The sequence below is a fragment of the Eriocheir sinensis genome, chromosome 4, assembly GCF_024679095.1.
Source record: "Eriocheir sinensis breed Jianghai 21 chromosome 4, ASM2467909v1, whole genome shotgun sequence".
Taxonomy (NCBI): Eukaryota; Metazoa; Arthropoda; class Malacostraca; order Decapoda; family Varunidae; genus Eriocheir; species Eriocheir sinensis.
In genome coordinates, this window is record NC_066512.1 from 11575597 (window position 1) to 11589809 (window position 14213).

The following is a 14213-nucleotide window of genomic DNA, read 5'->3' on the forward strand; positions in this document are numbered from 1 at the left end:
AAGCCCCTCCGGATGCCCCAGGAAACACTGATGGTCTGCCCAAAATCATTCAGGCAGTCGTATTGTTTTTATTTACTCGCTAGCATTGTCAGTTTTTTTCCTACGTTCGCTAAAGTTAATCACCTTGAGATAGTCCCCAAAGGATGCTCTTATGTGTATCTAGTGACCACGTCATTCCGTTTTTGAGATACGTATTTTGGTAACGAACAGAAACAGAGGCAGGCAAAAAGACAGACGGATAACGACGAAAATATTATCGCTCTTCTCGCTATGCCGAGGCGAGCGATACTGATAACAACAACAACAATAATAATAATAATAATGATAATATTAATAAAAATAATAATAATAATGATATTAATAATAATAATAATAATAATAATAATAATAATAATAATAATAATAATAAATAATAATAATATACTATTATTATTATTATTATTATTATTATTATTGTTATCAACATTATGATTATCATTATTAGCAGGAGAAGTAGGAGTAGTAGTAGCAGTAGGAGGTTACGTTGTCTGTTCGGTTTGTTTGTCAGCAGGATTACGCCAACACTAACCGCCCAGTGTTCATGACACTCGGTGGAAAGATGTAACTCGAGGGAATTGCTCAGCCTGGTGGAGTTATTGTCTTTATATATATATATATATATATATATATATATATATATATATATATATATATATATATATATATATATATATTATTTTTAAACACTGCCTATAGTGCCGGTAGGCTGTCTTGAGGGGCCTCTTGGTTGACCTCGGCGCGTTAGTGGCGCAGGCAAATTTTATTTATAGTGGCTGCCGTGATATATGACTCTCGCTTGGCCTATGCTGCCCCCCCGGTGCTTCACTTTAACGAAGTCGCTGAAGTTAGGGTTGAGTGAAGATCTGGATCTTCCGCTACTCGGCGATGGCTTGAAAAATCAGCGTGTTTCGGAGGGACTCGAACCTAGGTCCACGGACTCACCACGCCCGCACGCTGTCCACTCGGCCACCGTTCTCCAAACGCTCTTGCGGTTAATGAAGATTATATCAGGATTTTACTAGACTTTCGAAATTATTCCATTTTCGAGACATAATGAAGAGCTTCGATTGATTTTATACAGCATTTTGTTCAACGTCTTTCTAAGATCTATACTAATAACATTTTCACTTATTAAGTTCTCTTTTAGCTTTGTCTTTTCTTATTGCTAAAAAATCAGTGATACCTCCTCGTACTTCAGGTAGGGACTCAATGTCTGAAATATGTAGTTCACCGTAGGACTCTTCGACTACTTTGGTTACTTCGTTCCTGCTGTCGCAGCTTGGCTTTAAGGCATAGGGTAAGGTGGGGTAAGATGCCCCCCTGGGGTGAAAGGCCCCCCTTTGGTTTTCTTTCTTTCTTTCTTTTCTCAAGCAGTCACATGATCAAGTAGGCAACGCCAACTCTCTGTGCTCACAGGAACTACTGGAGTAAACAATGGACAGTTGCTCTGGCCACAAGGGGACATTTCTTCTTTTTGACTAATTTCTTGTAAGTCTTCAGTGATTTTAATGATACCTAATTAGCGACAACGAACTGGAGAGTTAGCCTGATGGCTATGGATAATTGCTCTAAGATGTCTAGACCATATTGCATGTTTTTATACTCTGCTTACTTACTTGTAGGAAAGATGGTGACATTTTGTGTATATATGAGTTGTCAGGGTAAGAGGCCCCCTGTGCCTTTGGGGTAGGTTGCCCACTGGGAGGCCTCTTACCCCACATGTGGGCCTTTTACCTCATTATCAGCAAATTGTCAAATGGTCTTGTTTGGTGTGTGGAACCATTTGCTAATAGCAGACCTTCAGAAAAATGGGTCAAATGTCGGGGTTGTAGAAACTGGTCACATGCAGAATGCACAACTGGACTAGGCCTAGATCTGTAAGCATGTCAAAACTGCGAGCCTGATTAGGCATTACGGTATTGCTATAAATATAAATTCTTAAGTTTTTGAAAGGCATCCATAAGGGAACACTTGAGTTTGAGACTATATATGGGAGTTGGTGTTTTTAACTGTTTCAGATATCAATATTCAACAGAAAGGACATATTTTATCAAAGTAATTGAATATTTAGTTCCGTATATTTTTCATGGAAGTAGATGTTCCTTTTCTTACAAAAATTCAGAAGAAAGGGAAGTTAGTCTAATATTACAAGTCTAAAAGAAGGGGATACCTTTTAGAAAATTAATTAATTGTTTCGTTTTACATTCTATTAATTTGGAGACACAAATTTGATTATGTTCCTATATTTCACATCAAGAGAGATATATAGGGTATAGTTTTCAAAAAGGGAATTCATTTTATATTTTTATAATGTGAAAAATATATTTTTCTTATGTTTTTGTGAGTTTTATTAGTGTAAGCCAGAGTGGGGTAAAAGGCCTACCCAGTGGGCGTTTTACCCCACATGCGGGGTAAGAAGCCCCCTTTATTATTTAAAAAAAATTGTCATTATAATAAAATAAAAATCATAATGAGTGGATATAATATATACCATAGATAGGCCTTAGCCTAGGTTTTCAACAGAACTTCTTTTCAACATTCTATTGCAAAAATTGTGGCTACAACAGGCAAACTCCCTTAAGGGGGGCAACTTACCCCACCTTACCCTAAATCTAATTTTTCCAATGCCTAATTTTTTCTTAACAGGTTTTACACTAGTGCCTGAAATTAGAGCTTCGTAAAATTTCATCATGTTAAACTTTCACACGTCTTTCTAACATTTTCTCAGTAATAGACTTTGTAAGTTCTACTACTTCTATTTTCTCTGATACTTTCATGTTTCTGCATTAGTAATTATTTTTTGGAGACAGTCTACAGTGGTTTTGTTCTCCTTTTTCACTCTCACTTCAGCGCAGCTTCTTTCAAAATTTTAATGAAGTTTTCGTTTATTTATTAAATGCCAAAATTTTATTAGTTGTTTAGGGCAACATATCAGTTTTGGATACTGACTGCAAATTCGGTTTTCTCTTATACAGGTTCATTGAGCTCGTGAATATCTTCCTTATCAAGGAAATTTTCTCTCTTCTCAGGATGATATTGATTTCGCATCTCACCATTCTGTGGTCACTACTAAAATTTATGTTGTTGAGGACTGCTACGTTTTAAAAGTACGTCATGCTTGTGTTTGAACACGCACTCAATCTCATTTGTTACCCAAGAGAGATTTCCAGGTCCACTTTTGTCATGCATTTTCAAAGAATTTATTCATAGCCTTCCAGGAATGATGTCCAGCAAAGTCTCCATGGGTCTGTTCTCTCTCATTTTATGAATATTTGCTAGGATTCCCAACCGCAGTTTCTCCAGCGATTTTATTTCACTATTTCAGAATTAAAATATCCCAGGATCAAATTTATAATGAGGCGACAACCTGTCCATGGTTGACAGAATATCTTTGTAAAACCTGTCAGTATCCTCATTACATTAGCTTGGTGTTGGGGCGTACACTCTTAATGCTCATTTAATATGCAGCAGACGCAATGCGCTTGTTCATAATAAATTATTTAACTAAGTTCTTTTCTAGATTTTATGAAAAAAAAAACTTCTATCACGTGTGTGTGTGTGTGTGTGTGTGTGTGTGTGTGTGTGTGTGTGTGTGTGTGTGTGTGTGTGTGTGTGTGTGTGTGCGCCTGCGCGCCCTTCATGAGATTCAGGGAATGGGAAACAAAGTAAGCCCTGTACTGAGAGAGCGAATTTCAGGAGAGATGATGGAGCCTGAATTGAACTGAAGAGAGGGAGGGAGGGAGGAAAGGAGTGGGAATGAGGTGGAGAAGGAAGAAAGGGAGGGCGGGAGAGAGGGAGAGAGAGAGGTGGAAGGGAGGGCAGATTTGAAGTAGGAGGAAAGGAGAGCAAGGGATTGATGCAGGATTTAAATTTCGGGAAGCGAGATTGGTGGGTGAGCAGATAGAAGGGTTATGGGGAGGGGGGGTTGTGGGAACGAAGGGATGGAGGGAGAGAAGGAAAAGGAAACCAGTGAGAGTTTGCGCAGGTGATGCTGAACAGAGAGAGAGGGAGAGTACGAGAAAAACATATATATATATATATATATATATATATATATATATATATATATATATATATATATATATATATATATATATATATATATATATATATATATATATATATATATATATATATATATATATATATATATATATATATATATATATATATATATATATATATATATATATATATATATATATATATATATATATATATATATATATATATATATATATATATATATATATATATATATATATATATATATATATATATATATATATATATATATATATATATTTAGTGTGGGAGAAGGGGACAGCTGAGTGTTGTCGAAAAATGGGGGATAGGTGTTTGGAAGATTGTGTCGAGTTGATAGGTGGAGAAATTGAGTTTTTGAGGCACTGAAGAACACAAGGTTCCTTCTACCCCGATCGGAAATGATAGCAAGGTCTGAGGTTAAGCGTTCTGCAGCCTCCAGTCTGGAGTCGTGTACTTCCTGTTGGGATGGTCTTCTATTGAAAGAAGTTAAATAATGCAGAGTGGAATCGTCGGCGTATGAGTGAACAGGACAGTTGGTTATGGAAAGAAGATCATTGGTGAATAACAGGAAGAGAGTGAGTGATAGGACAGAACCCTGTGGAACACCACTGTTAATAGGTTTAGGGGGAGAACAGTGACCGTCTACCACCGCCGAGATAGAACGGCTGGAAAGGAAACTGGAGATAAAGGAACAGAGAGAGGGATATAATCCAAAAGAAGGGAGTTTAGAAATCAAAGGCTTGTGCCAGACTCTATCGAAGGCTTTCGATATGTCTAGCGTAAGTTTCACCGAAACGGCTGAGAGGATGACCAAGAGTCAGTTAAGAGAGCAAGAAGATCGCCAGTAGAACGCCCCTTGCGGAACCCATACTGGCGATCAGATAGAATGTTTGAAGTGGAAAGGTGCTTTTGAATCTTTCGGTTAAGGATTAATTCAAAAGCTTTAGATAGACAGGAAAGTAAAGCTATAGGGCGGTAGTTTGAGGGATTGGAACGGTCACCTTTCTTAGGCACAGGCTGTACGAAGGCGTACTTCCTGCAGGAAGGAAAGGTAGATGTTGATAGGCAGAGGCGAAAGAGTTTGACCAGGCAGGGTGTCAGCACGGAAGCACAGTTTTTAAGGACAATAGGAGGCACTCCATCAGGTCCGTAAGCCTTCTGAGAGTTGAGGCCAGAGAGGGCATAGAAAAAAATAAAGATGCAAAGGAGGAAGAATTAAGAAAAGTGGAAAGAAGGAAGAAAAAATAGCTTGAGGGAAAATAAAAATAAAATAAATAAAAATAAAAGGAAGGAAAAAAGGAAAGAAGAAGAAAGGAAAAGGGAAGAAAAGTGATGGAAGGAAATAAGGAATCAAAAGAAAGGAGGAAGGAAGGGAATAAGAAAGAGGAAAGAAGGAAGGATGGAAGGAAAACAGTGAAGAAAGGAAGGTAGGACGGGATGTGAAGCAGGAATGAAAGGTAAATGGTAAGAAAAACATGACTGGTATACATGACAAGATATAGTTGGCATCTTAATCTCTCTCGAACAAAATGTTGGGCTTCATTAATTTAAAATTTTTATTAAAAAATAAAGAAGTAATACTTTCGCTTTACAATAGTTTAGTCAGATCCCACTTGGAATATGCAAAGGACATTGCTATTTTTTATTTTTTACAACAAAGGAGGCAGCTCAAGGGCACAAAAAAACAATATTAAAAAAAGCCCGCTACTCGCTGCTCCTAAAAAAGAAACAAAAGAGGTGGCCGAAAGCAAGATCAAATACGGGAGGAGAGATGTCCTGATACCCTCCTCTTGAAAGAGTTCAAGTCGTAGGCAGGAGGAAATACAGCTGAAGGAAGATTGTTCCAGAGTTTACCAGCGTGAGGGATGAAAGAGTGAAGATGCTGGTTAACTCTTGCATAAGGGGTTTGGACAGTATAGGGATGAGCATGAGTAGAAAGTCGAGTGCAGCAGGGCGCGGGAGGGGGAGGCATGCAGTTAGCAAGTTCAGAAGAGCAGTCAGCGTGGAAATATCGATAGAAGATAGAAAGAGAGGCAACATTGCGGCGGAATTTAAGAGGTAGAAGACTATCAGTATGAGGAGGAGAGCTGATGAGACGAAGAGCCTTAGCCTCCACTCTGTCCAGAAGAGCTGTTGAGTGGAGCCCCCCCACACATGAGATGCATACTCCATACGAGGGCAGACAAGGCCCCTGTATATGGACAACAACTGTGCAGGGGAGAAGAACTGGCGGAGACGGTACAGAACGCCCAGCCTCGAGGAAGCTGATTTAGTAAGAGATGAGATATGAAGTTTCCAGTTGAGATTTCGAGTTAAGGATAGACCGAGGATGTTTAGTGTTGAGGAAGGTGATAGCTGGGTGTTGTCAAAGAATAGGGATAGTTGTTTTGAAGCTTGTATCGAGTGGATAGGTGGGGAAACTGTGTATTTGAGGCGTTGAAGGACACCAGGTTCTTCTTGCCCCAATCGGAAATAATAGTAAGGTCTGAGGCTAAGCGTTCTGCAGCCTCCAGCCTTGAGTCGTTAAGTTCCTGTAGGGTGGGTCTTCTATTAAAAGAAGTTGAGTAACGCAGAGTGGAATCATCGGCGTAGGAATGGATAGGACAGTTCGTTTTGGAAAGAAGATCATCAATGAACAACAGAAAAAGAGTGGGAGATAGGACAGAACCCTGTGGGACACCACTGTTAATAGATTTAGGGGAAGAACAGTGACCGTCTACCACGGCAGAAATAGAACGGTCAGAAAGGAAACTGGAGATAAAGGTACAGAGAGAAGGATAGAAACCGTAGGAGGGTAGTTTGGAAAGCAAAGATTTGTGCCAGACCCTATCAAAAGCTTTTGATTTGTCCAGCGCAATAGCAAAAGTTTCACCGAAACGGCTAAGAGAGGATGACCAAGAGTCAGTTAAGAAGGCTAGGAGATCACCAGTAGAACGCCCCTTGCGGAACCCATACTGGCGATCAGATAGAAGGTCAGAAGTGGAAAGGCGCTTTTGAATCTTCCGGTTAAGGATTGATTCAAAAGCTTTAGATAGACAAGAAAGTAAAGCTATAGGACGGTAGTTTGAGGGATTGGAGCGGTCACCCTTCTTAGGCACAGGCTGTATGAAGGCATACTTCTAGCAAGAAGGAAAGGTAGATGTTGACAGGCAGAGGCGAAAGAGTTTGACCAGGCAGGGTGAATTATATTAGAAGGTATTCACTGTCGGGCAACAAAAAGGATCCCTTCCTTGCGCAACAAACCCTGCGAAGAGAGGCTTTCTACCCTTAACATGTTCTCTCTTGAGAAACGTCGCCTCCGAGGAAAACTGATCGAATGTTTTAAAATACTTAATGGACTTACGAATGTGGACAAATCAAAATTGTTTATGATCGATGAAACTTTGCGAACGAGGAATAATGGCACAAAACCTCAATGTTAACAAGTAAATTAAGAGTGCACCAAATTTTTCTTCATAAACGTTGCAGTGCGAGAATGGACCACTTCCAGTGGTCCAGTGTAACACGACTGACTCATTTAAAAACAAGCTCGACCGACAGTTCCTTCAACCTAATATTTACTAAAGTAAAAATGCAAGTTTTAGAGCCACCTGATTAATATAGAATCATTTAGGTTTCAGGATTGATCATCTAGTCTGGACCATAGGGTATGTGTGGTCTGTATTTCTATGTAAATCTATATAAGAAAAATTCTCTCTCTCTCTCTCTCTCTCTCTCTCTCTCTCTCTCTCTCTCTCTCTCTCTCTCTCTCTCTCTCTCTCTCTCTCTCTATCTATCTATCTGACACACACCCTCTCCTTCCCTCTCTCACTCCGTCTTTCTCCCTCCTTCACTCCCTCTCCCATCCTCTCTCAACCCCTCTCCCTCCCTCTCTCAACCTCTCTCCCTCTCACTCTCCCCCTCCTCACCAGAACTCCCGCGGCGTGCCCAGCCAGGATAACGGCACCAGTACCGCGCCGCACACCAGGACCCACGAGCACATCGTCAGCTTGGGCAGCACCGGGGTGAACACGGACTCCAGGAGCTCAGCCGACAGGAGGATGGTGACGATGGAGACGCCGAAGAGAGTCACGCACTGCACCACGTTCACGGTGTACCTGGCGACAAGGACAGGTGAGGGAGTTGTGGTTTGTATACCTGGAGATGGATTAATGAGGGTTGACAACGTGGGTGGGTGGATTTGTGGATATGTGTCTGTGGGGGCTGTGTGTGTGTGTGTGTGTGTGTGTGTGTGTGTGTGTGTGTGTGTGTGTGTGTGTGTGTGTGTGTGTGTGTGTGTGTGTGTGTGTGTGTGTGTGTGTGTGTGTGTGTGTGTGTAGTTGAAGTGAGGTGTGTGCTAGCAGGGAGTAGATTAGTTAAGAACATAAGAACATAAGGAGTCTGCAAGAGACCGGTTGGCATACAAGGCAGGTCCTGCAATCCTAACTCCACCTTACCTCACTATCCATGACTTTATCCAACCTCTTCTTGAATGTATCTATGGTATTGACACCCACAACATGGCTGCCAAGCCTGTTCCATTGGTAAACCAATTCTTGCCGATGTCTTTGTTGAATCTGAATTTATCTAACTTAAAACCATTGCTACGTGTCCTACTTGGTTCTTTTCCTACCAAAACCCTACTGACATCCCTTTTATTGAAGCCCTTCATCCATTTATTGATTTCGATCAGGTCTCCTCACAACCTTCACCTTTCTAGAGAGTGTAGATTTAAAGGCTTCAGTCTGTCCTCATAAGGCAAGTTTCTCACCCCCTGAATCATCTTTGTCATCCTCCTCTGTACAGATTCTAACATCTTGATATCCATCCCATAGTAGGTTGACCAGAACTGAACCGCATAATCGAGATGAGGTCTAATTAGTGCTAAGTATAGTTAGAGGATGACTGCAGCGCTCCTATTGCATACAACGCTCCTATTGCTTACTGAATAATAAGGGGCTCAGCTGGTGTGCAGCATCTCTGAAAAGGTTAAGAACCCCTGATCTAGTACATTTCATGGTGATAATAGTAATAATAACCAAGAGTCCTCCACTTACACTGACGCTTTCATTCCACTATGAGTCAACCCATCTTCATCCATTATCACTCCTCTCCCACGAACAAAAAAAAGTCAAAACTCATTTTTATATGAGGAAAAATCTTTTAATCTTCATGCTTTATTTAGTATGGTTTGTGGGAAAAATGAGTGCTGGTAATCATGTGGTGCCTCCACCTACACCGCTGCTCTCACGCTTTATTTAGTAAGGTTTGTTGGAGAAATGAGTGCTGGTTATCAGGTGGTGGCTCATCCCCCCTCCCATGCGTCAGCCTCCACCATTGCTCCTCTCTGACCTCTCTCCTCTCCTACAAATAATAAAAAGTCAATCTCATTCATTTTGCTGGACATATCATCAGTCACTATCAGTCATTATCAGATACTGAAGGTAAATGGTGATGACCTGTGCCGAACATTTACCACCAAAACTAGCGATTTCTGCAAAGCAAATAATGCAAATTAATAGCAAACAAGCAAACCTCACCAAAAGTCATTTTCATCCTTGCAATACTTAGAAATAAGGAAAAAGTAAGCAGTAAGATCTTGAACCCACAATGAGGATGGTGGCAGCAGAGTCCACCAACCTCACTGTGGACCCCAGTGCTTATTTTTTTCCTCATTTCTACATATTGTTTTGATTTGTTTGCTACTAATTTGCATTATTCACTATGCAGTTTTTGAGGTTAATTTTAGGAATAGATCATCAATATTTATACCCAGAGGTGGGCGCGGTACTGAAAAATCAGTAGTGCGGTTGCGGTAGTGCGGTACTTTTTCCGGAGTAGTGCGGTTGCGGTAGTGCGGTCCCATTTTTTTCTTTCCCAGTGCGGTACGCGGTGTGCGGTACTGCGGTAGCGGTAGTCACTAGTCCATTTATAAAAGATACTTCAGTACCTATCTTGGCTATCCATTGACGAACTATAACTATAACTTAAAGAGGACTGGGAGAGGGAGAGAGGGAGGTAAGGGAGGAGGAAAGGGAGGACAGGCAGGGGAGTAAAGGACGGGAAGAAGAGGAGGGGGAGGGAAGGGAATGCAACTTTCCGAGGGAGGAGGGAGGGGACAGGGAAGGGGGGAGGAGGAGATCACGCCATGTGAGAGGAGGGAGTGGGGGATAGGAAGGAAGAAAGGAAGAAAGAAAGAAACAAACAAACAAACAAAGAAAGAAAGAAACAAAGAAAGAAAGAAAGAAAGAAAGAAAGAAAAAAAGGAAGGAAGGAAGGAAGGAAGGAAAGGCGGTGCGAGCTGCAGTAGCACTAGCCAGGGATATGGGGGAGTGAAGGAAGGAGGAGGAGGAGGAAGGGGCGGACTTGTCCAGCGTTTAAACGAAAACTTGGTCACTACAGCCTCCAATTTACTCAAATTTGGGGTCACACGGGTTGGACACTACTGACAGTGCCAATCCAGTGTCAATAAACAAGACACAAAAGGCCATACCGAAACACATGGGTTGCTGTTGACAAACAAGACAAAGATGATAAAATTGATGGTGATTCATTCATCCCAAGTCGGAAAATAAAAGTAGTGTGATTCACACATAAAAAGAAAGATATAATCAAGATCAAGAGAATACAAAAAGCAGTAACCAAGATGGTCTCTAGTTCAAGAGATCAAACGAACGAGGAAACGCTAGAAAAGTTGGGGCTCCCTTCCTAAGAAGTAACATGATCGCAGGGTTCAAGGCATTGAAAGAAAAACAGAAAATTGATAGAGAAGATCTGATTTCATAAGCTAGGAAATCAACAAGGGAACAGGAAAAAAATTGAAAAAGGCAAGATACTTGAGGGATATCAAGAAATTCTCTTCCAAACAGAACCACTGAACTGTAAAACAGCCTAGACAAGGAAATCATCTACTCCCCTCAAAAATTAATTAACCTAAATATAAATTCATACAGCGTCATCGTAGTACAGTGGTTAGCGTGCCTAGCTACGAATTCACAGGCCCGGGTTTGAATCTCAGTCCAGGTAGTTAGCATGCACCTCACCCTGCTGTTCATCCTCCTTTTGGACTGGTCAATAAATGGGTATATGGAGAAACCTGGGGAAGGTAAACTGTGGTAATCCAAAGGTCACACTGGCCCTGTGTCCAGGGGTAATTGGTTTTTCCCACCACAGGCTCAAGGGTCACTGCATGAACACAGAGGCCACATGCAGCTATAGCATATGCCCCTAACTTTACCTTTACCTAAAACTTGTATGGCTGAGACATAAGATAGGAATATGATCCCATGACCCAGCTCATTTTCTACTCATCTAAATTGGGCACATCCGTGTGCACACACACACACACACACACACACACACACACACACACACACACACACACACACACACACACACACATGCTTTTTCCATATGACAACCAAATTTACTTAATCCCCAGTTATAATTTTCTTATGGATATTCTGGTATCCTCTAGGGCAAAGCTACATTCCACTATTGTGAGCTATTTCAAGTCAAAACGCTATGAAAAAAAAGTCAGCTTTTGAAATAAATTCATCAAAAGAAATGGAAGACTCCAGCAGATCCTTACACAGATGTTAATATCTATCAGCCTTTTCCATCACATATATGCAATACTGAAGGCTGCACTACATCAAGGCTACAAAGTAAATATAAACAAATACTGCACCTTTAAGTACAGCACCCTGTGTCCTGCATTTTCACCTCTGTGGCGTTTGTTTTGATTGTGAAAAAGTAATGAGCGTGACACACACACACACACACACACACACACACACACACAGAGCAGTCCGGTATCTCAGTGGTAAAGCTCGGCGCTATCATGCTTCACGGCCTGGCAGGTGGAGGTTCGGCTCTGGCCGGGATTTTTCCACTGACAAGGAGCAGTTACTGTTCCTCCTTGAGCAAGGGACACAGTGGTGTGTGAAGGTCCCTACATTACCCAGAGATCGACCAATGAGCCTTTCTCTAATCGGGAGGGTATTTGCTGTCGATGACGAATCCAGCCCGTGATCAGGCCGTGGGTGAATTACACACACACACACACACACACATACACTCCACCCCCTACACACACATGATCCCCCGCCCCCACATATACATACCCTCTCCTACACACATATACCCCCCCCCCCCCACACACACACACCATTTCCATTCACTGGCACCCATTCCCTTCTACACTCCCACGCCTCACCCTGCCAACCTCTCAGGCGAGTACTCACCAGCCAGGCCAGCCCAGAGTGCGGAAGGCCATGGCGGGGTAGGGTTTGCGGCACGCCCTCTGGTACTCCGGCCAGCGCTCCTCCAGGATACACCAGCACGTGCCCAGGTGACACCCGCACACACCCACACACACACCCACGGCCGCCACCAGCACTAGCCCCAGCCAACCTGAGACGCAGAGGAAAGGTAATGATAGTAGAATGTTCATATTATCCAAGAAAGTTATAGAGTTTACAATATACATAACAGCATCGTAACATGGCTGACATTGATGAAGTGAATAAACGAGTACAGTATATAGTAAATTTAGTCAATATTAAGAACATGGAAAAGAAAAAAATGTGTGGTGAGGGGAGAGGGAGGAATGGAGGGGAGGTGTGGTATGGACTGGTATGGTGAAGGAAGGGAAGAAAGGAAGGTGGATTAAGTGTGTAGGTGAAGTGAAGGGGAGAGAGGAGGGGGGTGGGTAAGGGGAGTGAAGGAGGGGGAGGGAGGGAATCGGTTAGTGTGTATCTTCATGTATCATAACTGCTGCTACCAAAACTTCGTGAGGAGGAGGCGGAGCTCGCGTGAGAATGCTATTTATGAATCTCCACAGATTGCCGCTTTGCTCACCAGGTCTCCAAGTCTTTAATTTAGTAGTGTTTGTGCGAAGAGGAGCTCGCGTGGGACTGATATTTAAGGATCTCTTTATATTGCCAATTGGCTTCGAAATTCTCTGTCTTAGATATATCAGTGTAACAGACTTTCGGTTCTGCCTATTGCACTGTGTTTAATAATGACTGCAGAGCGAACGTAGCGAGAGGAACGTATTCCTGATATTTATCGTTTACTCCTCCGTGGTGAAAGGGTTTTCATTCCTAGCTAAGAATCGACAATCCCGGCCTGGCAGTCGGCGTGGTCCACCCAGTTTTTCATTCTCCCTTTCAGACTGTGTATACCTGGGGAAACCTGAAGACTGTAAACTGTGGAATCCCGAATGTCACACTTGCCCTGTGCCCCGGGGTAATGGGCTCTCACGTATTCCTCCAATTTACCTTTTATATTGTTTCGTGTGCGTGCGAACGTGCCTACACTGGCCATGGGGCAGCATATTTCAAATAATACGCATCGCCCACCGCATTAACCGATGAAATAATTCGGTGATAGCCGCCATCATTCATTAAGCAAATTTTATCGGATTATATCATACACGGGTCGGACAATTCCCTGCAAACTGGAAATCCCTTCAAAAACTTTCAAATGATAAGCTCTGCAGGATCATAATCACAATGTCTAGTTACGGTGAACACACGCACGCACACACATAATTATGAACTTTGGGAGTAGCAATTCCTCTCTCTCTCTCTCTCTCTCTCTCTCTCTCTCTCTCTCTCTCTCTCTCTCTCTCTCTCTCTCTCTCTCTCTACATTATTTTTCTTCTCTTTCTAATGGTTTCCGACATCCTTTTCACATCCTTCCTTTCCCCTTTTTCTATTCCTTTGCTCCTGTTCAGCCTCTTCGTCACTTCCCATCTTTATTTTTCTCCCTGCCTTCATTGCATACCTCTCCTCAATATTTTTCTTTGCTTTTTATTTGTCTTATTCCATCCATCCGTCTTACTCCATCTTAATTACTTCCATGCTTTTCCTATTCTTATTTTCCTTTCTTTGAATATCTCCAGCATTTACAAATTTCTCCCTCGGTTCTTATCTTCCTGTTTTTATTACCATTTACAAATTTCTCCCTCGGTTCTTGTCTTCCTGTTTTTATTTTCTTAAGTGTTTTTTGTACTACTCTTCTGTCCTCATTTCCTCATTCCCTGTAGAACACCTCCCTTACGTCGCTTCCCCTTGGTGGTATTCTCCTACCTCTCCTTCTCTTCTTCCTGACCTGACCTTCCTTCCTGACCTGAATAAGGG

The 14213-nt window shown here is 41.9% G+C and overlaps 1 protein-coding gene across 1 annotated transcript in view; it reads right to left on the bottom strand.

The window, feature by feature from the left end:
* The window catches only part of LOC127008521 (uncharacterized), a 65758-nt gene that overhangs the window by 19271 nt on the left and 32274 nt on the right, over positions 1–14213 (bottom strand). Inside the window, exons 4-5 of the mRNA XM_050880668.1 lie at positions 12312–12480; positions 7995–8183 (exon numbers count right to left, since the gene is read on the bottom strand). Of these exons, the coding sequence (XP_050736625.1) occupies positions 7995–8183; positions 12312–12480 (358 nt within the window). The remainder of the gene's footprint in view (positions 1–7994; positions 8184–12311; positions 12481–14213) is intronic.